Raw genomic sequence first — 26,402 nt, 5'->3', positions numbered from 1 at the left:
TAAAGAGGAAAATGTAAAGTAGCCCACATTAGTTTGATATTGGATAAAAAGTTCATGAGGTAACAATTTTTTATGCTGAATTATTAGAATGAAATAGTTCTTTATAGCAAAGTACAGTTGGTATAGAACTGAATTAAAATTTTAGCAGTTTATGTGTCTACAAGCATTAAAATCTTATGTGAGTTAGGTAGCTAATATCAAAGATCTTTCTTGTGTGTAAATGATGTAACCGCTCATTTTCTAGCTAATGAGCTTATCACCAACTTTGTTCAATATGTTTAATCAGCATTGATCAGTCATTAAAAAAAAAAGAGACAGATTAAGTGAAATCCTATCAAATATAGAAAATAACTACCCATGTAATCACATGGGCACAGGAATCGACAATTTAAGTTATTCCAACAGGGGAGGGATTCATTTGGTCACCAGCAGTTCAACTTCTACTATGATAACCTGGAAATGTGTGACCTGTATCATTTTCAAGCGTAGTTGGTACTTCAATGGGGCTGTTGCTAAGAAGAATATTCAACTCCAGAGATAGGTTGACTTCTGTGAAGTTTAGCAAATCATTTGGGAGCTTTGGATCTGCCACACAAACATTAAGAGGAAAAAAAAAGTTTTGCACATGTGTCAAGGCCGCTTTAATATAAAAATCAATCTCGCGCCATCTGAGTTTTCACGATGGTTCTGGGCCATTTTAGCATCCACTCAGTAAATTCATGACCCAGAGAGCTACTTGATGCCATTATGACATCAGCTTGCAGTTTTGATTAGGAGAAATGTCAAATGCCACGAGCAATAAATGGGGGGCACTTTTTCACTTTTTATAGGCTGCGTCTTCATGAAATCTAAAGTTTCTTTGCAGAGGAGAACGATCAACGCAGCTGTTGTCTTAGCGTTTGCGTTGCAGATCTAAAGCTTGCTACAAGGGTATTGGTAGTTTGAATGCACATTTTCATTCTTGTATTTGGAGTCATGTAAAGATGACACTGCTTTCACAATGACCATGGTAACAAGCCATTAAAGTTTGTTTGTTTGTTTTTGTGGAGGGGGGGGGGGATGAAGTACCGTATCAATGCATCATATGAAATAGATTAAAAGAAAGAGGGAAATTGTCTAAAATAGAGGACATTTTTCTATTCAATTGATTAGCAAAAACCAGGGTGTAAGTTATCCCTGTCTTTCTTCATCCTTGTTGTTATCTGGTTGTTTTGACCATTTCACCTTTTCTTTTCTTTTTTTACTTTTTGACTCTAGTTAGGCCCCCTATTTAAAGTAAACTAGTGCTCATAGAGGTTGTAGGTGAGAAATGTTCCTTTGTACATGTTTGTGTGCTTGGTTTTTTTTTATCAAGTTAGTTTTTGGCAAAACTTGACTTCATGTCATGTTTGGCAATTTAGCCTAGGTGCAAGAAGCATTTTATTATTTCCAGGATGGGCTTTTTGGTTAAAAGATTAACTGCAAAAAAAAAAATGTCATTATTTTAGAGAAAGGTGTCTTAGTAATACAGTATTCTTTTATAGCTAGCGGGTAAATGTACATAATTCCAACTGTGTACCACAGTGAAATGTTCATTATCATCACTAATAATGGTCATTACAGTGAGTTGTAAAAGTTATTTATGAACCATGCTATGATGCTGATTATAGTGTATAAGTCATATGCAAAAGTTTTATAGGCCAATAAATGATATTTGCCCAAAATTCAAGTGTCGTAATTCATGGTACTTTCAAAATAAAGGTTACACAGAAAACATACAGGACCAGTCGAAAAGTTGTGAGAGTGAGGTAACGCATGTCAAGAAAGAAAGAAGAAGAAGAAAAAAAAGAAGTGAGAAAACGTTTGCCAACAAAGGAAATACAAGTACATGTGCATGCATCGATCTCAGCTTCAACTTGTAACACATCTACAGGTATATTGAAGATGAAATACTGAACACACAGAAATTAAGATGCAGTCTTTTTTTTTTTTATATTTGAGTAAAATATGAAAGCATTTTATTTACACATGTTACATACATAGATTTGCTTGGAAATGATATAACAATTATGTTGAATTTTACAGAGATGCCACTGCCTCTAACTGATATTTACATCTGATTTCATCAGATGCTGATTGAAAACTGAAACTGAATACATATTTTCTGACCACAAAATACATGCAAGGCGAGAACATGGTGGTGATAAAACAACAAACAACACTTGTGTCAGTGTGTCAAACTTTTGATCATGATAATTATATTGATCATCATGATTTCAAACTACAATTTCATGACATGTAGTCAAAGAATTTGAGACTTTGGGGCAGCAATAAAGGCTGTTTGGCCCCACCACTTTCTCACCTATCTCCCTTAAAGCAAGTTACTGGTAAAACACGATATATATTCGAATCATGAAAATGTCACGAATTGCAGCCGATGGCCTTTCTCGCAGCATGAAGTTTTCGTGAATTGCAACTGGCATCCAATGCATATTGTGTAGGCAAGAATGTTCGCGTGCATTTTAATTTTGCGAATGTCGACGCTCGCGAAATTAAAATGAACGCGAGTATTCCTCATTTTAGAGTGCATGATGAGACAAAATGGCACTGTTGATCATACTGGGGAATCTCGTTACGAGGACCAATAAACTGACATTTGTCTTGTTATTTCAGATTTTCCACTATACCAGGACACAAAGACAAAGGGATATAAAGAGTTAGGAGCTACAAAATCCCCTTGTTATAAGAGGGTTATGTCAAACCTCTTTATAATGAGATTCCACTGTAATGGAGACAGTGAAAGCTATATCAGTCTTCCCTGTAAATATATTCACATTCAACACATACTAGTATTCTAGGATTTTAGAAAATCATCACTATAGAACTGACTACTCTCTTTTGAGATTTATTCTAAACAAGTTGACGAGTGAGTGGTCAATATTTCATGAATGTATTATGGTCACTATTTCATGAATGTATTATGGTCACTATTTCATAGATATAGTTTGGCAATGTATCAGTACCCAAGGGGGGGGGGGGGGGGATGTCCACCAACCCCTGTGACACTTGAAAACACTGCCAGGACAAGTTGCCACATATACACAATGATTAAATCTTGAAACCGTAGAGGCAGCTATCGAGACTAGGTAAATTTGACAAATTATCAAATGAACAAATTGATATTCTTTATGAAAAAAAAAATCAGTAAACATTAACAGATGTACAAAACCTGTTGAAAAATATCCTTGGATTTATGCATAGTAATTGCTATGCTAAAATTACATTTCACTGCTATTGAATGTCCCATTTTCAGCATGCAGGTGAGCCATATCTTATGTGTGCAAAAGTAGTATTACCCTAAAATTTAGGGTTGTCTTCAAAGCTGATCTCCAGCAGTATACTTCTTGCTCAGAAGTGTCTAATTTGACACATCTTTGAAACAAATACAAAACCTTTATGCTCTTTGATAAATCGTTAAAACCTGATTTAACTATTATATGGAGAAGTACAGAAAATGGTGCATACTATTTCAAACATTTCTTGGTTGCCTCTTGAAGGGTAGCAGTATGCAAATAATCACATCCCATGATTACAATATCATCACTTTAGCATCAGATAGATATCATTATTACTACATCTTCACAGATTTGGGTTAAATTTTGCCAAAATACTTTTTAATGCACCTATTTTATGAAACCATATGATGCACAAGCCTATTTTGTATTTCACTGAAACTAGATGCACTTGTTACTGTAAGTTTAGAAACAGTCCCATAAACCCATTTTAGACCATTTTTAAATTGCAGAAACCATTCCAACATTAACATGTGCATCCATTTTTCACTGACCCACTTACGCCTGTGCATTATATGGATATTCCATTATGATAACAACGCTGACTATCCCACACTCATCATCATTGCTCTTTTAAAGCCCCCAGTGAGTTTATAGCCCCTGAAACTGAAACCGTCCGTCTATAATTATGCAAGGCCACATTCACTCGCGAGGCTTGGTAAGAGTACAAAGTGCAACTTGAGCTATAAAGTATATTTTCTCTGGCAGGCCTCTGCAATTCAAAGGTCAGCAGTAAACTTTGCATACAGTTGCTATCTCTACTCATGTTAGTGGTAAATATATGCAGAGTGTACATATTGCATTTATAGTGTACAGTGTGTCACGGGCAAGTATGCTGACAAGAGAAACGTGACCAAAAAAAAAAAAAAAGGTAAAATAATACAGCACGGTTGTGCTTCAAAGAAAGAACATTATTTTCTGGCTTTTATTACATGTCCATAATGAAAATATAAACAATCCTCAAGACTCTGAGAGAACAATTGTGTATAATAAAGTTCTTGTGTGGTGGAAACGTTGCAAAATAGTGGGTGTTGTCCTCCGGGGTTATACTGTCTCCAGCACGGCCGCCATTTCTTTCAGCTGCCTGGAAAAATTCTGCCAAAACAACAGATGAAAAGGGTGAACATCATTATTAAATCACACCACTTCACAACACACATACTAGAATGGCAAAGAAATATGGCAAACAGATCCATTTAAGTCAAATTCTGATCAATCTTTTAGCTCTGACCCAATTATACACTCAAACCTGAAACATTAGAATGGCACAATAAACACTAGCAAAGGAGTTCTGTCATAACTGCAACTTACATTTGTACTGTACTGTAAAACCAGAAGCATTCATGACATGAAAGTTTTGCAAATTGAAGCCAACAGTTTTTTTTTTTTGGTTTTTTTTGTTTGTTTGTTTGTTTGTTTTTACTTGAAACTTTCTCTAATTGCCATTGGCATTCAATACATTTTGTAGGGGGAAAAAAAAACTTTCGCATGCATTTTAATTTTGGGAATCTTAGCTCAGGAAATTGGTGAAAGTTTCATGCACACGAAAATTTCTGGTTCTACAGTTAATATGCATGGGACAGCGATGGAGATGCACACATTTCAAAAGATGCCTCGACAAGTCATCGAGACGGAGGCAACGAGAGTCTATCTAGTAGAGTGTTGACTATTGACTGACTACCGTTAGTCAAAAAATGTTCTGTTTGTGATTGAGGTGGAGGTAGATTGCAGTAGTTTAGGAGCATCAGACTGTGCAGCTTGCCAACATCCAGAACTGGGTTGTCGTATCTCTGTCTTTTAACAGCAGATACTAGACTATGAGTTCTATATAAACATGTTGCATGAAAGATTCCATGGTTCCATATTTGCTGATGGACACTACATCAAAAACATCTGGCTGATAGATACATGTATGGAGAAAGGTTGGTTACCAGGGCATATAAAAACAAATTCCTATCATCAAATGCTGTCATGATTGTGCCTAGTAGTTGCCATCATATTGTACCCCTGAAGTCCAACAGCATGACAGAGAATTACAATTCCAGCCCATCAGAAAGGAAGTGGATCACAGCGCCCCGTCCTTCACTCTTTCCTTTGCTCATTTTTCTTTTCTCTTTTAGTTCGTCATTTGAATTGATTTACTGCCAAAGTTTACAGACAAGTTCATGCTTGTTAACACTGGACACTTCCTTTAAAATTCCCCCCAAGGCAAACAAGGGAAAAGTTGTGTGTGTGTGTGTGTGTGTGTGTGTGTGCGTGTTTTACACGCGCTTGCCAACATGTGAACTCCACACTCAAGCACATGATTTCTGAAGGTTACACCAATGCTGCACACTGGCACTGGTCCGACGGTTGAGGACCAGTAAAAATCGCTGCTGGCCCAGTAAATTTTTCAGCAAAGGACCAGTAAAAGATTGAAAAACTGGGTACGTACTGGTCCAACAGACAGGTCGGACCAGTAAAATGGGTTAGTGTGCAGCCCTGGTTACACACACGTGTGTATGCACAAGCATGGTTCAACTGTAGCTGCCACTGCTTGTGAGAAAGAGTATCCTATTAACCGAAGTATAATTATACCCTCCAGCACCTTTCTGTGGCACACTCTGAAGTGTACTCTGAAGCTATCTACACCACATGCATTTTGTAAATCACTTATTTCATCATACCTCATGAATATTCACTCACTGGTAATGAATAATGTGAGAAGCAGAGCAGCAGTACCTGTTGGGTAGCTACAAAAGGCAGATATCCCTTCCAAAAAATAAAGTTAAAAAATAAAAAATTGAATATATGAGTAAGTTGAATAAAATGCAGGTTATATGTATAAATGATGATGATGATGGGTGGTAGAAGGCTTGATGGTGCACCATATATTATTCCTTGGGTATGTATGTGGCCCTGAAAAGGGCTACCCATTCCCAATGTTTTGGCAAGCATGTTCTTGCCATTATCAAGAGAATGTACATATGGGACAGTGATGCAAACATGTTACTGTGGTGTAAAAAGAAACAGCTAGAGTGACAGAAAAAAATACACTAAAGAGGGAGAATATAGATATGGAAGGGGCATGTTGGGTGAGTGCAACATCTTACCCTAAATTCTGGCACGGTCATTTCAAAGGACCTCTCCCGAACCTGGCCGGAGGGGTCGGCGACCTTCAGACTGATGCTGATGAATGGCGAGTTGAGGTTTCTGCAGTTGTTTGAGCTCATCGCTACCCCTAGCTTCCACTTCAGGTCAACGAGTTTGCCCACCCCGAGTACCACGTCCGCTAGTTCTGGAGACATCAGTGACCTTCCCTGGGAAAACAAACACACAACGGAAAACAAAAACTCAACTGATTACGGAAGCACATGACCTGCACTGCACCAACTAGTTTGATATTCTTTAACTTCAACATTTCTTTTATGGCTCTCTTTTAATTACTACATTGAAATCAAGTATTAAGACTCCAACTCTCCCACTTGTGAGAGAAGATCTCCAGCTTTGAGGCCATTTTTGCAAAATCTCCATCTCTCCAACCCGAGTTTGAAGTTCTCCCACTGTAGCTATGTACTCTTTCCTGGCTTAAAAGTTAGCTTTCTACCTAACTTTAGTTTTATTAGTGGAAAAATGGGCAAAGAAAATGGGATTCCATTGGGATTCGAACCCGAGACCTCAGGAGCTAGGCCGGTGCTCTACTGACTGAGCTATGGAAAGCTCTAGTTCAGTGTCGTCCCAGAAACCCTAAATTCTCAATGCTCGGATGGTCAGAAGCTATAGCATTGTGTTTGTGTGTGACACACACGGACACACTTAAACCTGGCATAAACCCGAAGGATAATTCAACTTGGGGATAAATGCGAGGGATCACCAAAGTGATGCATCTTTTTGAGTATGTAACAAACGCAAACATTTAGGTTTGTCAAAATATGACTAAAAACAACAGGAGGATAGCACCCAAAAGCTTCTACAGGCAACTACCATTATAAGAAAGTCCTCGGGACTGGCAGTTTTCTTTGGTTATAATTATCGAAATTTCATTATATCCAAACAACTTACGTGTATAAAGATATCTTTGATAATTTGGGGCACCGCATTTCAATTTGTAAATTTAAAATTTTGTTATTGTGTTCGTTATAACTGGAGTGCACAGTATAACCCTAGAGTCTGACCCTAGCCACAAGGGTAGCACATACTTCTGTAAAAGTGGATATTTTCGCGCGACTAATTTTTTGCCCTTGGCCAGGTAAGAAGAGTTTCTCGTGTTTTTAATTCCGCAGAATCAAGACATCAACTACTGGAATATATGTGACTCTGCATCACAAACCAACAAAAGGTCACCAGATGTGAAATTTTAGTTACGGACAGATTATTAAAATGATGTATTACTCCATTCAAATGGGCTCCCCTAACCTAAATACTGGAAAGAAAGCACACACCCTTTGGAAAAGTGTGAACTGAGAAAAGAGGCTTTGAAGTGCAGGGTCAATTCAAGAGCTTAATCCTCACCAAGCTGTGCTAGCTGTGCATAGAAAGAGAGAAAACACAGGATGTAAGCCACCTGAGCAACAACAATGAAGGGATTAGCAGATTAAGCTAAACAGATTAGGCTGAAATTGAGCATGTTCTATTAACACATTCTGTCCATGATTGATGCCAACATTCAAAGCAGTAGCATTATCCTTTCAAAAGTTATTAGAGTTGAACGTGAAGATTGTGCAAAGGATTTCAAGACATGAAAAGGGGCCTCTAAGACATACCTGATCATTCTACTCTCCCCCAAAAGGATTGTAGAGTAACTGCTGAAAACACTTTCCCATTCATGTTATGATACCAAACTAAAGAAAAATGTAGAAGGATAGCTCTTTCAGAAAATATGAAAACTTCAAGATTGACTCAGTTGACCCTTTTAACCTTTTTTGAGCCCTCACGTAAAATCAAGGGTGGCGACTTTTTGTTGGTTTTGTGATGCACGGTCACATATGGCAAAGAAAAATATTTGTGTGCTTTTATTTTCATGCTAGCTTCTGGTTACACAAAATGCGCGGAAATTTCAACATCGTGAAAATTTCCCCTTTTACAGTACTATACACATATTCTTGCGATCAGAGTTTCCAGCTTGCTAGAGAGTCCAGGCAAGAGAATCTCATGTTGAAAAGGTGCTTGGTGTTGGAGTCTCTGCAAGTTTTCAAATACGTATGGCACAATAATACCTTTTATCTGTCCTAGGAAATACTATGGGCAGAAAACAGCTATCGGCAGTCTCACAACAGAGAACTGGGCACTCTAGAGAAAAAAAGGTGCTTGAGAATATCGTTACCTCTGGTGACATTTATAATATATGAAGTCTAGATTCAAATATGACCCACATGAAGGTAATTTAAAGACTGCATAGCATAAACTTCCTCTTTCTTTGGACTTTGGTTTTTGCAGAAGCAATCCTGTTCAAAGCAACTTTTGCACACTGAGACAGAGAGGATCTGAAGCACAATATGAACATATCAAGCAATTGTATACAAGGATAAAATGTCTTGATCAACTGCCCAGGAATATCTTTAAAATTTCTGTACCCTCAGTAGAGACACACCATAACTTATCCACCCAATGTGTGAGGATTTATGATATCAAACTGTTTTTATTGACTAACTTCTCATTAAATTATGTACTGGGCAGTTAACAAGTGCTAATGAACGAGCATTTCAAGAGACCAATAACACATAGGATCGAGAAAACATGGTGTTTGGCATGTCTGACCATGACTTTTGTATGTCAGTAAAGGCTACCTACACTGTTTTGATATCTCAAATAATACCCTCCAGATATTTGGAAACCAATAAGACTACAGAAACTGAAAGTATCATTAAAAAAAGGGCCAAAACAGTAATAATAATGATAATGATAACCAATTACTTAATTAAAACTAACACTTAAAAATGATGAATATTTATGAATGTCACTAGAATTCTGAAGAACAGACAAAAATCTCCACTGCATCCCCTATAATTTAAAATAGTGCAAGCTTAATACTCCTTGATGCACATTATTGCTCCATTCTTATGTTTGTCAATGACCACTAACTGAAATCAGAACTACCCAACTACCCAGAGGATGCACGATGCAAGGCATCCTGCCTACCTGCTGATTCCAGACATGTTTGATTGCAGCAATGTTTGAGTCTGACCAGGCTAGACTACCACTCAACTCCTTCCCTAAGTCCTCTCCCGAGATTTGGTTCCTCGCTGCCAACCTGAGTGGGCGATAAGAATAAAAAAACAAAAACAAAAACAAGAATTCATATGTGTCAATTGGGAATGGTCACTGGTGATGTTGATATATGTTGCAGATGACATACAAGTTCAGATCTATTCTAACGATGTGGATGAGGCTTCACTCGACTCGATCGGCAGTGCCCTCAAATATATTTTGATTCATCTATATGAGTTCATCCAAGGACACGGCATGTTCAATGCATTTAATTCTCCCCCGCAGATGACATTTACCAGGAAGCAGTGTGGTCAAGACAGCTGCCAGAGAAAGGCAGTCCTTGTGACACTGAAGCCATATCTCAAATGATATCTGTAATACAACCATGGCACATAATATTTTATGCTGTAAATGATATCCCTTACATTTTGTTTCAATCGCTTTTCTATCTAAAAATTTGCTTCAATTAAAAAATAAATCACAAAATTTAAACATGAAGTCTGACTTTCCCTTGCACCTAAACCCTCTCCTAAAAACAAAAGCTCCTATACTGGTAAATTCAGCTCCCATACAAGTGTATGTTAAGGGTCATCCTAAGTATGCAAGCTTAATTGTTTTTTCTTCAATGTTATGCATGATGCATAATTACACCAGCTGGCTCCAATTGTTATGTTTTTGCCATACTTCTGTTCACCAGTGCTTGGACTTTTCTACACTACCTGTTTGGGATCCCCTCTTCACTAATTGTGTTATTCTTTCCCCCTTTAACCCGTTGAGGACGAGTCCCGAGTATACTCGGGCAGGTGTCTATGGGAAATGCGTGTTGTAGCAAAATCAAACCGTCCTCAACGGGTTAAATACCTACCATCATTGTATTGTTCCTGGTCTTGTTTGATGTTGCCTCCCCGTTCATCTTTACCCTTCACAGCTTGCCCACCCATGAGCTCAGGGATAATCACTGCTGGTGGCCCTACATTACCATTCCTTTGTGCTTGCTCACTCCATTGATTTTAATCCCCCTTCTAACCTTGTTGGCTCCCTGCTTGAAACACCCAACCTACACCTTTTGTTTTCACTGTTCCTTGTCCACAGACTGTCCCAGATGGTGCAAGTTATGTTGGCATAATCATGCCTGGAGTCTGTATAAGTGTGTTTGAAGCTCCTTGGTGTTTACTTGCATTTAGGTTTGTCAATTTGCCCTGACAAAGATTCTGCTAGGATTGAAAGCTAAGGTCACTTTTGGCTCAATTTGACTCGTGTTTTGATGACCATTTCTCAGCTGTCGCCAAAAACTTTTGTGCAACAACGCCAGAAGTCCAACTGAATTGTGTGCTGTACACAATGTGCAGACTAAACTACTGGCCTGAGTGATGTTGGCTCATGCACATGCAACATTATGGTGTGAACTTTCTTACAGTGGAAAACAGCCAGACTCTGATGATTTTGATGCTTAATGGCAATGGAAAGGACGGAAAATTGACAGTGGTGAAAATCACTTGATCTAAAGATGATGAGAATTCTACTGGATGGAACTTTAAAAAATAATTATTGCCTTCATATCAGAACACATATTTTCCAGTATTCCATGTAATGATATCCAAGACAAGTACAGTTTTGTATGTTAAATGGTCACAAAGACAAAGGTTGAAGATCAACGGGTGTCACGGGGAAATAACGTTCATCCTCCTCTCACCTGAACAGATATGACAATGCATTTGCAGCTCCTCTCACTGACTCTGTGCTTGCTTCCAGCCCAGCTGCCTGTAATTTCTAGCTCAAAGAGATTCATGTAGAAAGAAAACAAATGCACAATGATGTAATGCGAGTCAATATACATTTATATATACTCACACATACACGTATATGGGATATCATATCACACTAAATTGAATGAAGTTCTTCTTATGGCAGTTGGGTTGACAAACTCTTGTATCTCAAAAAATGGCAAATGTACAGGACAGCGAAAAACACACAGCAGTAAAAAAACAACAAAAACAAACTACAGTTAACATATGGTATTGCCTTTCCTTTGACATGCTGTGGTAGCTTCATTTTGGGGGAAAAGACAGCAGGAATTTGGACAGGACATCGCTAAACTGATAATGTGACAATTAATTCCAACAAGTGATTTTCACCAAAATTTGAGATACAATGTCTTCTAACCCCAGCAACATTATGCTCCTACAACATGTACTTCTTCTTCCTTAAGAGTTTGCATCCTTCAAGTTTTGATGATTCCTGCAATATGAGGAGGGTCCCTACGTGCACCCCATGCACCAGGTAAGAGTATATCCATCCCCTCAGTCACAAAAAACAAAACAAAACAAACAAAACAAAACAAAAACTGTGGTACTTGGTTTAGGAGTCGAGTCTGAGGTACCCTTACGAGTGGATGGTTCTTGAAGGCCCAGCAACTTAAGTGATAGTGTTGCTATACCTTGTTCAGACTACATGCAGTAAATAAAATCTGTGTGGTTTCATATATTATGAATAGTAAGATGCAACACATTAAAATCCCAGTGCCTTGCTATTAAGAGTATTTATGGAAATGTTTGGTTTGAGGTTTAGTCAGTTTGCTTGTTTTCTTGAAAAGAAGGTAAGTATACTGCTTTTGCAAAATTTCCAACCCTACAACAATGTGTTACAGCATCATTTCTATGGACAGTAACTGTTAACCATTATATTGACAATGACCCATAAGGTGTACAATCTGTTGAAATGATGATTTTTTTTCTTTCTTTTTTACTCATTAAGAAAACCTGAAATTGTGTGTGCAAAGCTGTTTCGGGTTGTTGTTGTTGTTGTTGTTGTTGTTGTTGTTGTTGTTGTTGTTGTTGTTGTTGTTGTTGTTGTTGTTGTTGTTGTTGTTGTCATTGTTGTTGGTGTTTGGGGTTTTTTTGCAACTACTCAGATCCTATGATGAAGAGTGGTCATTACATTAATCATGCCCTGCTTATTTATAAGTATAACTTCATGCAATCTCACTCTTATTGAATTAAAGTACTTCTAATCTCATCTTACCGGTACAAATGGGGCAGACTCCAAGCTTCCTTTCTTGTACGTCAGAAAGGCTAACACTTCTTGACAAAGCTCTGCAACAACATCTTGAGGCATGGAATTGAGATATGCTACAGCCTCACTGTAACCTGTAAATTTGAATGAAAGAAAAATATGTACACGTTACAATTTAAAGGGACTGTACAGTACTGGTTGGGGTGGGGATTCATGTTTTGAACATTCTTAAGTGAGATAATGAGAAACCTCATATGAAATATGAAAGAGCATGTAATTTGAAGAAGGATTCAACGTTTATTTGATAAAAATTGGTTTTCATATTGCTGAGATATCGAAAAAAGTGATAATAATAAAAGGCGACATGCCACAACTTTATTAGGATCTCTTTGTTTTACCTTGTTTTTGGATATCTCAGCCATTTCAAAACCGATTTTCATCAAATAAACTTTTGATACCCCTTAGAATTGCATGCTCCTTGACATCTCATAGAGTGGTTTCTGAATATCTTGCAAAATGTTAAAAGCTAAATCCTCACCTTGACCAGAACTGTACACACCCTTTAATCTCTAGAGCATCTTTCACACAGTAAACACATGCTCTCTCTACTACCACTATTCCAGCACATGCTAAGGAGGGAGTTCTAATCCTAATGAACGGTGGGACCAACCTTTTATTACGATCGCTTTGTTTTACTTAGTTTTTGGATATCTCAGCCATTCCAAAACCAATCTTTATCAAATAAACTTTGAATTCCTCTTAGAATGGTATGCTCTGTACTATTTCACAAGTGTTTTCTTGTTATCTCGCAAAGAGTTAAAAGCCAAATCTTCATCTCCACCAATACTGTACCATCCCTTTAAAGGTGGGGGTGCTTTGCTGTTGCTTTTATTCTCCCTGCTACCTTGTAAATCAAAATCATGTTAGATCACATTCACATTTACACTATGACACCAACAAAATTGAACGGACATATTAGTTTCTTGTAATATACTTGAGATACATTCATACGTACATATACATCCGGAAATTCAAAGCACAAATCAGACATACGATGCACTCCCATAATATAACGAACATGGTTATAACGAAATTTCAGCTACAAAGTACAACAAAATAAATATTCAGACGACAACATTAGCCTCCCTTTATTTTTAATTCTTTACTTGTTCGGATACGAAATTTCGATGTAACGAAAGAGAACTGCTGGTCCTGAGGACTTTGTTATAACGGGAGTTCACTGACCCACTGCATTCTATTTTTGTCCATCATCATCAAGGATACACAGCACAAGAACGAATGCTCCATGACGCTGTGGTTGGGTGCAGATGTGACTTACAACTTATTTAAAGCGGCTTTGAATTTATCTAAAGATGGCATTGATGTAATAGCAAAGGGAAGAGCATTCCAGTCCTGTATGGTTCTGGGCAGAAAAGAGTGCAAATATCTGTCAGTTCTGGACTCAATTATATTGTAGGCATCTGGTGTAAAACGCCGACTTGAGCGGTTAGAATTTCTGAGTTGAAGCTTGGTTAATGTAACCAGGGATTCTCCCTTGTGAATCAGGTAGAACTGGCTCAAACTGGCATAGAGTCGTCTGTCAGCTAGACTTTCCCACTCCAAATGTTTCAGCATTGCGGTAACACTGGACTTCCGCCTGTAGTCATCGACCACAGAGCGAGCGGCCCTTCTTTGAACTTTGTCCAACATCTGAATGTACTTGACCTGGTATGGATCTGTGACAGCAGATGCATATTCACGATGCGGTCGAACAAGAGCTTTGCTGTTTCAATGACAATTGAAACAACACCATTTGTCTTTGTCAAGCACCTAGCATGAAGGTAGTGCTGATGCGATAAAAAATAAGTTTACTGAATTTACATGACCAACTCTTGTAGAATCAAGAGTCCCTACCTAGCTCAATTCCAGCTTAGAATGTTAAACTTACAGTAAATTCAAACACCTGCAAAATAATTTACTGCAGCAGCTTCAGTGCAGTGCAGTGATGATCAATGTCAATGACAATGATGTCAATGATATCAATGATTAGATTAACAATACACCGTGCCGTGGCCGTTGTAGATCTATCACAATTCAAATAAGCAAACCAGCTATAAGGCATGAAATAGCATCTATCATGTCAAAAGGGCAGGAAACAGAGCTCAGTTTGCCACCATGTATGCTTATTTTCAAGTACGAAACATTTCATAACGCACCTGCAAAATAATGCAAATCCAGGACCACGAAATGTCCTGAAATTACACATTCCTACAAATTACCACATTAATAAGTGGGCGTAGGGACACAACATTTAGTATGTGGGACTGAGTTGGGAAACTCGCGTCAAAAGTTAGAAATATCTTAATAACTGCAAATAGATAAACGCTGAGATTGAACACTCTTCCAAATTGCACTTTCACTTACCGTCTGGAACTGACTGCATTGTAATCATGGCTGCTTCTGAAGTTTTAACCGTTAATTAGAACCAGCAGTGCCCTTTTGCCAGCCCAGACGATGCACTAAATGAATAACGCCGAGGACAGAGGCACACTATGGAGCTATGGATGGGTACACACACGTACGTACGTACACACTGGTGGTATGTGGGGTATGGTTACCTTTCACTGAGCAGGTGGAGAGCACCTCCCTGCTTTCACTATAAGCAGGGCTCCACACTAACTTTTTTTTTTTTTTTTTTTTTTGGTGGCCCGATGGGGCCACCAAATTCATCAATTTCAAATTTTTGGTGGCCCGAAAAGAAGCAATAAAAAAATTAACTCACTGCATGCATTTATGTATTTCCGGTGCAAAAAGTTACGAATTTATTGACATACTTTAAAAAAAAAAAAATTGGTGGCCCGAGGCGGGCCACCAAAATTGCCTTTTTTGAAAATTTGGCGGCTCGACATTCAAGAAACTTTTTGAAAAGATTTGATGGCCCGAGGCGGGCCACCAAATTTGCCCTTTTTAAAAATTTGGTAGCCCGAATTTCATTTTTGGTGGCCCCGGGCCACCGGGCCATCGCTAGTGTCGAGCCCTGCTATAAGGATCGTGCCTTTGTTGTTGAGGTTTCTGGGGCGGGGTGTGTGTGTGTGTGTGCGTGTGTGTGTGCGTGCGTGTGTGCGTGTGTGTGTGTGTGTGTGTGTGTGTGTGTGTGCGTGGTAAATGAATGAAACAGGATCAGAATGCTCTATGTGTGTTCAGTGCACTCTTGTTTCAACGAACACCATTACAACGACAGTTTCATTACAACGAAATAAACATTCATGTCTTTCATATCTTTTGATTGCATGGATTGCATGGAACAGTGGTCAAGAGTCCTTGACAATGGTGACAGTTTTGATGTACTTTATTTAGACTTCTCAAAGGCTGATCGTGTACCCCATAGGAGATTTCTCCTCAAGCTAAAACATCTCGGCATCGATGAGAATGTGTTGAGCTGGATTGAGGGTTTTCTCTGTGATAGGATGCAACGGGTTATTGGCCGTGGTATGGCTTCTTCGTGAAGGGCAGTCCGTATATAGTGGTGTTCCACAGGGAAGTGTTCTAGGCCCCGTACTGTTCCTAATATTTGTGAATGATATTTCTGAAGATGTCGACTGTAATATGAGATTGTTTGCAGACGATGCCAAATGCTGGCAGTCAATTAGTGATCCCGGTGATACACAGTTACTGCAGGATACCATCCACAAACTAGAGGTCTGGTCCCGGATATAGCAGCTCAAATTCAGTCACGAGAAATGTCGTGTTATGCACCATGTTCGTAGAAATCCTCGGTGTCAATATCAGATGTATTCAAATGACAAGAATGATAATGTTGCGGTTATTGAGACAGTCAAAGAGGAAAAGGATCTCGGGGTGTACTTTTCTCCTGACCTCAATTTTATTCTTCATGTACACAAAGTATCTGCAAAGGCGAATAAAGTTCTTGATCTGATCAAAAAGACTTTTACTCATCAGACTAGGGAAGTGTATGTCCTACTGTATGAGGCCCTTGTTAGACCACTCTTGGAATATTGCTCTTGTGTATTGAATGAACTTTCAAAGAGTGATGCAAAAAAAAGCTTGAATCAGTTCAGAGGAGAGCAACAAAGTTGGTATCGGAAGTTAAATTGTTGTCATATTCTGAGAGACTCAAGTATTTGGGGATTTATCGACGTGAACGTTCAGATTTTATGATTCAAGTGTTAAAGATTTTGCATCATATGGAAGACTTTGATCCTGCTGTTCTCTTTGTTATCAATGACCATGTTCCACGCGGCCATAAGTTTAAGTTGTATAAAGAAAGGTGTCGAACTAGTAAAAGGTTGAAGTCTTTCAGTCAGAAAGAAGTAAATACTTGGAATAGCTTTTGTGCAGATGCTGTCGAGGCAACATCAGTGAATTGCTTCAAGTCCAAGCTCAATGATCACTGGAAGCAGAAGCATAATAAATTTAATCCAGATTGCATTAACTGATAATCCCGTGGATACAGTACATCACATGGATCTCCTCAGGCTCAGGATTGAATGCTTTGAATGGCCCTCTACAAGTTTTCAACTTACTGGGCGTCAACCGTATACGTAATTCAGGTATGATACATCTATTCATACATTAGATCCATGGCCGGCGGACCCGGGGGATGGGGACCGTGAGTGCTCGGGCCCCCACGCTTTTTATGCACCATACAAAGGAATACAACTTAGGTATCATCACTTTGGGCCCCGACATTTTTTAACCCTGAAGTACGTAAGTGGCACTAGAAATAGGCCTAGGTAGAGATCTTGAAGTGTGATCGCGGTTAGGTTATGTTTTTTTCCGCTAAAGATCCTCATTGTTTGTTTGTTTTGGTGGTTTTTTTTTCGCTTGTCAGCCGAAGAAACCGCCGGCCCTGGCCGGTAACATACTTCTATATAACGAAAGAAAACTGCCGGTCCCGAGGACTTCTAGTAGAACGGGAGTCGCCTGTACGTGTTACAAGGTGTGGAGTTTTTTTTATGACGAACATAGTAGGCCTATTATACAGTAAGTTGGGGGACCCATGGAGCAGTCTTTGTGAAACACTACACGGTGTTTGTGACAGCATCACTTACTGTTTCGATGAAGCAAACAGGATATACACTTGTATCATCAATAATGATAAAGTTTAAGCAAGAGCTGAACCAAAACCAGTAGAAGGTGTGCTGCACAAGCTTGAATTTCGGTGTGATATCATTGTTCCGTACATGGGTCATAAAACTACCCAGAAAACTACCCAGATGTAATAGTAGAGGCTACTATGTAATCCCGTGAGATTTTTGTGCCAAAATTGATTTTATTAGCTAACTTTGTCAATTTGGGGGTGCTGAATCCAAAAAACTTTGGTTCCATTTTTTCCAACCACAACTTCAGCCGCCATTTTGAATTTCAAAATGGCCGCCATAGCAAACTGTATTTTGACCCATATTTCATAAAGTGAGCATTGTAGAAGCTTCAAATTTGGTGCAAAATGCATCGTTGTGATATCAGACACTCTGATATATCTTAGTCTGATATTATGGATTGTTTTGTACAGTTTGTAGGCTGCCATATTGAATTTCAAAATGGCCGCCACGTTTTTACCCATATCTCAGGTTGCAATTATTGTAGAAGCATCAAATTTTCAAGAATGCACATGCTTGTGGTGTCCAACATTCCAGTACAGCTGTTTCCTAATTGTGGATCATTAGACAGGCCACCATATTGAAATTCAAGATGGCTGCCATAGAAAACATATTATACTGTTGTAAGCGCCTTAGATGAATTTGCCAAAATTGTTATAGATAGACCGAATTCATTTCCAGGTCAAGCAGAATGACAGCCATCGCTCAATTCAAAATGGTCACCGTAAATTCAAAATGTAAGGACGAGTTTCCAATGACGTCATCAAGCCATGCTGATGGGCAAAAACTGCGTATGGGGGGGGGGGGGGGAGGGGGCATACCACTGTCCCATACATGTGGGCAAGCGTGTAAGCGTTACATCCCATTATACTAATAGCCAGGCGGGTATATGCGGTTCGCGAACTGCACGCTAAAGCGGTTTGTTTTTGCCTCTCAGGGAACACATTATTTTGCATCGTGGAACCTCGTTAATGATTATATTTAAGCCCAGTCAGTGAAATATTTGTACAAAAGCAAGCATTGATACAACTGAAGGTGATCTTCAAACACTTGATGCTGCCTCGAGAGAATGAAGACAAACAAGGGAAAGTCTCGCAATGGCCAATGGCAAGAAAGGCCAAGGTCACCCTACCAGGCATCCCATTCACAAGCTTGTTTGTTGGCCACAAACTGAAACAAGATTTGCTGGACACTAGATATATTTTTGGAATAATACAGAATGAATAAGGAATGAGTAGGCTTTTTCCCTTGAAAAATTGCCCTTGAGTGGGTCATCTTCAGTTATTAAGACTTCCAAAATGCTTACTGCTGTACAGCCAATGATTCTAAAACAACAAAGGAGCAATAATAGCTCAGTTCTGTGGCGCTTTGCATGCATCAGAATTCCTCCACAATTTAGAAGACCATCACATGAGGGTAATCTCAAAAATTGTCACTGCCTTGAAGCTGATGAATGTGGTGTTTGGCAATCAGTTTATTATATTTCTAGAAAGAGATGAAAAGGGAAGTTTTCATGTTCTGTACTAAGAATTTGTATCTAGAAGAATTAAAATATATTAATATCTGGGATAGTATGAAAAAGGGCAGACATTCAACTCGTGCGATTAAAATACACCATGTAAGATTGGATCCAAAGTCATTAAGCTTAAGAGGATCACCAACTTCTCATAGCATTTCTACTGGCTCTACAGTCTGATAGACCTGTCATTATCCAGTCATTGCTGAACGATACAATTATCGGAAGGTATAAGTTCTAAGTAATTCCACGATCACTCTTCATCTCATAATTTCATGGCCTTCTCCTCATTCTCACTATCAAAGGTTCATTTTTCATACCCATGCCTTGGAAACCCACAAAACTGAGCCATATAATCAGCCTGAAAGTTGAAATACTGAGCAGTCATTTCCATCTGACACAGAGACCACATCACGGAAAGAAAAGAAACAAAGGGTTCATCAAAGATGCCATGGGAGCTGTCACCCGTCACTCACAACCAGGAAACAGATAGCCTCATTCCATTGTATGTAGATGCTACTTCAAGAGCAACGGGAAAATCAGAGATATTGATGATTATTACGTAGACACTGACATCTCAATTCTCCTCATGGATCTTGTAAGTTTGCTTTACTTACTGCATTGCATGATATTTGCTCCATCACTGGAAAAGGAAATGATAAAAGTACAATTGACATTATTGAGAGATTATCTTCTGCAGTTCGTTGCTGCTTTTTCATGCCTTTTATGGTGCTAGCTGAAGTTGAAAATTTGAGGATGTCTCAAAGAGCAGATGGACCAAGAAGTATCTAAACCTGGAATCATGCAGAATGTGCAATGACACAGTCCATGCCTCCCAGAAGTTTGGCGTCCAACCAGGACAATCTCCCGCTTTACCCTCGTAGAGTCTTGATACAACAAATCCAGAGATACAAAGCTCGTTAACTCTCACAACCTAATTTGTGCCTCTACTACAGGGAAATATGATATATTACATTGTAGTTATTTCCAGAGGTTATGCATAAAATGTTCAATTAAATGCTTTGAGCTTCATACACTAATGGTGGCCACAGAATTCATTATCATGCTCATATAGCAATAAATGCAAAAGTCACTGTTTCTGGAAGAATTTTATAGAACCAATTCTCCCTTGTGTACAGCCTTAAAGTGCTGTGACTTCAAAAACATATGCAGGGAATGAGCCTAGAAGACATTATCTATTAAAGTGACTATCCCATGAATTTTTAGAATGTAGGGCTAATGTTGTAAACTCTACAACCAAATCGTCTAAATGGGGCATTTAGTCACTCAGACACAGTTATTAAGAGGTTCTTTTGAAATTCATTTGTTTTGACGTCAGAATCATATGATTTCCCATTCACAATTTTTACCCCAACGCAATGCTTTTAAAGGAATGTTTCCCATGGCAGCCATTTTGCATTTCAACATGGCAGTGCACCTACAGGACAGGAAGCAGTCCCGCCTACGCAATTCACTGAAGTGATTGACTTACACATGAGTGTTCAAGCATGCTTGGGTTTGCAGTTTAAAGATCTTGAATTTCAAGAGTGGCGGCCAATGCGAATAATCCATTATGATTACAGAATGTATAGGCCCTATGCGTGTTTTTTAAAAGAATGTATACTGTACGTCACCATAAACATTCATATGTCTAAAAGTTGCTTGTAACCACAGATATTAGCTGAAAAGCAGCCATTTTGAATGTTAAGATGGCCGCCTCGAAAGTGATCTGCAATTTAAGGGAGGGGAAAAGTGCATCTGAATGTTCAACATCATGAGCCCGGTTTATGCCCGAAATGTGAACTTTCTTTATTGCTTACAACATGAGATATGGGTCAAAAAATATGTTCTGGTATGGTGGCCATTTTGAATTTCAAGATGGCCACCTTCAATATCAAAATGAACCATCGTTTCAGAAAAAGATGTTTCAGAATGTCTGATAGCATACGCATGCTCTTTGCCCCAAATTAGAACCTTACACAATGTATACGATATGAGATACAGGCCCAATTACATTTGTTATTGTGGCCATTTTGAATTTCAAGATGGCCGCCAATGAAAATGATCCATCATTTAAAAAAAATGTATATATTAGCATGTCTGACATCACAAGCAAGCTTTTTGCCCCAAATTTATACTTTCCATAATGTTTACAACCTTAGATATGGGTAAAATATATTGAGCAATGGCGGCCATTTTGAATTTGAAAATGGCTGCCTAAAAACTGTATCAAACCTATCTACGGTATCAGAAAATGGTGCATCAGAATGTCTGCCATCATAAACATGCTTTTTGCATCAAATTTGAACCTTTTATGATGCTCACATTATGAGAATTGGGTCAAAATACAGTTTGCTATGGCGGCCATTTTGAAATTCAAAATGGCGGCTGAAGACATGGTCGGAAAAAATGGAACCAAAGTTTTTTGGATTCAGCACCCCCAAATTGACCAAGTTAGCTAAAAAAATCAATTTTGGCACGAAAATCTCACGGGACCCAATATGTCGACATAGCAGACCGTACTATAAGTACAATGTACGTGTACACTGCTACGGTGTATTGCCTGCTAAGGGGGTTGCTACAGTATGTCGTTCTACGTGCAGAGATGAGGTGCGTGTTTTAAAAACTATAGATCAAATTTCTTTTAGCAATACAGATGATATGATATCATAAAACAAAAGAGTGTGTGTGTATGTGTGTGTGTGCATGTGTGTGGGTGTGTGCGTGGTAAACGAAAGAAACAGGATCAGAATAATGATAAAAATGATAATACAAGATATTTATATAATGCGCCAATTCCACAGAACTAACATGCTCAAGGCGCAGTAGGAAAAGTGAGTTATGAAGTACAGAAATCATTACACAAACATGTACATGAAAATAATTGACACAATAATGATGAAAAGGAAAATCATAATATACAATTCTACTGGAAAACGGTTACGAACAAATGAGTCTTGAGGGTAGATTTGAAGGAGTCAACATTCGAAATGTAACGGATAGCTTGAGGCAACTGATTCCACAGGTAAGGTCCAGCATGTGCAAATAATGACCGATTCCCCCCCCCCCCCCCCCCCCATTGATTTCTTCGTTTTTGGAACAACAGGCAATGTACAATCGGATGACCTCAGAGGGATCATATCGTTTTGGTTGACACCTAATTTCAGGTTTCTAACGTTTTTTGGTGAGATAATGAGAAACCTCTTGTGAAATGTGAAAGAGCATGTAATTCCATGAGGAATTCAACGCTTATTTGATGAAAATTGGGTTTGAAATGGCTGAGATATCTAAGACAAAGCGAGTTTTATAAAAATGTGGGACCCACCTTTAATTACGATCGCTTTGTTTTACTTTGTTTTTGGATGTTTCAGTCATTCCAAGCCCGATTTTCATCAAATAAACTTTGAATTCCTGTTAAAATGGTATGCTCTGTACAATTTCATAAGTGTTTTCTTGGTATCTAACAAAAAGTTAAAAGCCCAATTCTCATCTCTACCAATACTGTACCATCCCTTTAAACATCTGGGAGGATTATAAAAATAAATGTCAGCAAATTAACATTGTACTCTGGGGCAGATCCATGTATGCAATGAAAAATAAACAGTAATAATTTGAATACAATGCGAGATTCAACGAGTAGCCAATGCAATGAGGATAAAACAGGGGTAATGAGAGTAATTCTTGTGGTAAGGGTGACAATACGAGCTGTTGAATTTTGCAATTTTTGTAACCGTTAAAGTTGAGAGTGTGGTAGTTGAAATACTAGGAGTGCATTACCAAAGTCAAGTCGGGACGATATAAGAGCACGAACTATTTTTTTTTTTCCTGTGGCTGAATGAGTTAAATACTTGCGAATAATGCCTAAATTGCGTAACTGATACCTCATGGATTTACGGACAGCAGATATCTGAGCAGACTATGGGTGCGTTTATCAACTTTTTTTCTCGGCAGAAACAGGTTTTCCAAACAGCTTTCAAGGAATTTTTACGAGTTGATAAACGCAAAGCTGTTTTGAAAGCCCTTTCGGAAAGCCTTTTCGAAAGCCGCAAATTTGTTGCTTTCCAAACAGGTTTCCTAAACAGGTTTTCAGAAACCTGTTTGTAAAAGCCTTTTGAAGTTGATAAACGCAAAGCTGTTTTTTGAAACGGCTTTGTAGTAGGCCTATTGTACTGCAGTTACGAACAATGCGCGCCTTATTATGACCTCTTCTCCTCGGGTCGAATTGCGCAATGCAGCTGTGCAGTGGCAGGCCAGTTATCGTGTTCGCGAAGAGTTGATAAACGCAACTACTATATGTATTTTGGAAGCCGTTTCTAAAGCGCTTTGGAAACGGCTTTTGAAAGCCGTTTAAACAGGGGAAAGTTGATAAACGCAGCCCTAGATGGAGTAATAACCACATCATTGGCTGCGTTTATCAACTTTCCCCTGTTTAAACGGCTATCGATAGCCCTTTCGATAGCCCTTTCGAAAGCCCTTTCCATAGCCCTTTCGAGAGCCCTTTCCAAAGCCCTGACTGCCTGTACTATTAATGTGCCGCTTGTTTTCTAAGAAGGGACAGCGAAAAGCAATTACCATCATAAAGACATATCTTCCTTTGAGAGTGAGGCAGCTCCAGTTTAGCACATACTTCAAATATTTCTGGGTGGCGGCATGAGACTTTGGCTGCGTTTATCAACTTTCCCCTGTTTAAACGGCTTTCGATAGCCCTTTCCAAAGCCCTTTAGAAACTGCTTTCAAAATAGTTGCGTTTATCAACTCTCTTCGCGAACACGATTTTTTAACTGGCCTGTCACTGCACAGCTGCATTGCGCTATTCGACCCGAGGAGAAGTACGAGTACTGAAGTACAAGACTACAAAGCCGTTTCAAATCAACTTCCAAAAGGCTTTTACAAACAGGTTTCTGAAAACCTGTTTAGGAAACCTGTTTGGATAGCCACAAATTTGCGGCTTTCGAAAAGGCTTTCCTAAAGGGCTTTCAAAACAGCTTTGCGTTTATCAACTCGTAAAAATTCCTTGAAAGCTGTTTGGATAACCTGTTTCTGCCGAGAAAGGAGAGTTGATAAACGCACCCTTTCGTAAAGGCTATCCTAAAGGGCTTTCAAAACAGCTTTGCGTTTATCAACTCGTAAAAAATCCTTGAAAACTGTTTGGATAACCTGTTTCTGCCGAGAAAAGGAGTTGATAAACGCACCCATTGTCAACCGTTAGAGAAGGAATGTCTTTGTCGAGTAGAACTTTGGAGCCAATTAATAACGACTCTGACTTTTCCTGATTTAACTTCAATGAATGAGAGCTCATCCACTTTTTGACATCATGGATTCAAGCCTCAAGTTTGTGAATGATGTTAACGACATTGGTTATAGGTAGAAATGATGTATATACTTGTTGTATTTGGATATCATCAGCATGACAATGATAGTTAAAGGACAAGTTCACCTTCATAAACATAAGGATTGAGAAAATGCAACAATATTAGAAGAACACATCAGTGAAAGTTTGAGGAAAATTGGACAATCGATGCAAAAGTTATGAATTTTTAGAATTTTTGTGTTGGAACCGCTGGATGAGGAGACTACTACAGCTTGTGAGTCATATGCGTACAACAGGATAAAGAAAATGTAAAGAAAATTCAACATATTTTCACTTTTTTCGCATAATAAAAGAGCACTTGACTTGTCTCTTTCTAAAAGCAGGGGGAATAATATTACCCCTAACATTATGTCGGTAACGAGTCAAGGGAATGTGTACTTTTTTCAAAAGATGGAATTTTGTGAAATTCTCTTTATATTTTCCTTATATTGTTGTACGCATGTGACATCTAAGTTATTCATACACTGCAGTAGTCTTCTCATCCAGCGGTTACTACACAAAAACTTCAAAAATTCATAACTTTTGAACGGGTTGTCCGATTTTCCTCAAACTTTCAATGACGTGTTCTCCTAATATTGCTACATTCTCTCAATCCTTATGTTTATGAGGGTGAACTTGTCCTTTAAAAGAGTGACAATGTAAAATCGAGAAAAATCAAGAAAAGGGTTACGCCCCCGACAGATCCTTGTGGGACACCACAGTCAATATGGAGCAAGATCAGATTTTGCATTATTAACCTTTCAGATAGGTATGACTTGAACCACTCAAGAGCTTTACCATCAACACCTATAAAATAATGACTTCAAAGTATTCACCAGAATGGTATGATTAACAGTGTCAAATGCTGATGATAAATCGAGCAGTAACAGAACAGTAATCTTTCCATCATCCATATCTCTCAACACTATGATGCGGCCGATATGCTGACTGACGGTTATCTAAGAGATTATTCTCCAACAGATAGTCTGATAATCGAGAAAAGACAACACGCTCAAGGATCTTGGACAAAAATGGAAGGTTTGATACAGGCCGGTAATTCTGCAGAGCCTCAGGGAGGATCAAGGGATGGCTTCCTTAAAGGGTAATGTAAATTAACTTCAATGAGACTGGGACTGATGCCTGCTGAAGACTCAAATAACAATGCTGGCTATTATAGGTGCAAAAACTGTAGCATACTCTCACTAAAATGGCAGGAATCGGATTTCGGTGATATGTTGCTAAGAAGTTTTTCAATTTCAGCTGGAGTGGTAGATTCAAATGATAAGAAGGATGCACTCGTTTGCAAGAGTGGTTGAGGGGTGACATCTGCATGAAAATTACTACGTTTGTTACTAATCTTTTACTTGAAGAACTGGATGAAGAGCTGTGCCAAGGATTGAGCATTCTCATGGGCTTGGAAGGGTGATGATTTCTTGCGATTCAGGAGACGATCAGCCACGCTGAATAGACGCTTGGAATCCGATCCCCAGTCTTCGTTGAGACTAGCATAGTAGTTACGCTTGGCCTTGCGAACAAGAGAATGAACAAGATGTCTCTGATGGGAGTACAGCCGGCGATCTATCTCTATAGAATGCTTTATGTGTGTACAATGCACTCTCGTTTCAACGAACACCATTACAACGACAGTTTCATTACAACGAAATAAAAATTCATGTCCCCAAATCATAACCTGTATAATCATCTTTTAATGCATCTCTACGTACATTACTCATTGGCTATAACAAATTTCGATATAACGAAAGAAAACTGCCAGTCCCGAAGACATATTGTATCGGGAGTTGCCTGTATTTATACCGTACAAGGTGCAGAGTTTTTGTGGTGGTGTATCAGGTTCATGAAGAGCAGAAGTCTGGGAACCCCGGGAG

At 38.8% G+C, this 26,402-nt stretch overlaps 1 protein-coding gene across 1 annotated transcript; it reads right to left on the bottom strand.

Moving 5' to 3' along the window:
* Positions 1-4,233: 4,233 nt before the first annotated feature.
* Positions 4,234-15,070, bottom strand: LOC139718147 (COMM domain-containing protein 6-like). The gene is made up of 6 exons (XM_071629631.1): positions 14,955-15,070; positions 12,540-12,664; positions 11,212-11,288; positions 9,450-9,561; positions 6,425-6,631; positions 4,234-4,427 (listed from the first exon to the last, which is right to left on the bottom strand). The coding sequence occupies exons 1-6, from the start codon at positions 14,980-14,982 to the stop codon at positions 4,377-4,379; spliced, it is 600 nt and encodes a 199-aa protein (XP_071485732.1). The 5' UTR covers positions 14,983-15,070; the 3' UTR covers positions 4,234-4,376.
* Between the last annotated feature and the right edge of the window lie 11,332 nt (positions 15,071-26,402).

The sequence above is a fragment of the Diadema antillarum genome, unplaced genomic scaffold (genome assembly GCF_040938485.1).
Source record: "Diadema antillarum isolate AM-2024a unplaced genomic scaffold, OU_Dant_1.0 scf00000090, whole genome shotgun sequence".
Lineage (NCBI taxonomy): Eukaryota > Metazoa > Echinodermata > Echinoidea > Diadematoida > Diadematidae > Diadema > Diadema antillarum.
This window is presented reverse-complemented; position numbering and strand designations above follow the sequence as displayed.

Coding starts and splice junctions, on each gene's coding strand:
- LOC139718147 (XM_071629631.1), bottom strand. CDS start 14,982: ATGATTACAATGCAGTCAGTTCCAGACG. Junction 9,562..11,211: donor GCATTGTCATATCTGTTCAG/GTGAGAGGAGGA, acceptor TCGCCCACTCAG/GTTGGCAGCGAGGAACCAAA. Junction 6,632..9,449: donor AACATGTCTGGAATCAGCAG/GTAGGCAGGATG, acceptor TTGTTTTCCCAG/GGAAGGTCACTGATGTCTCC.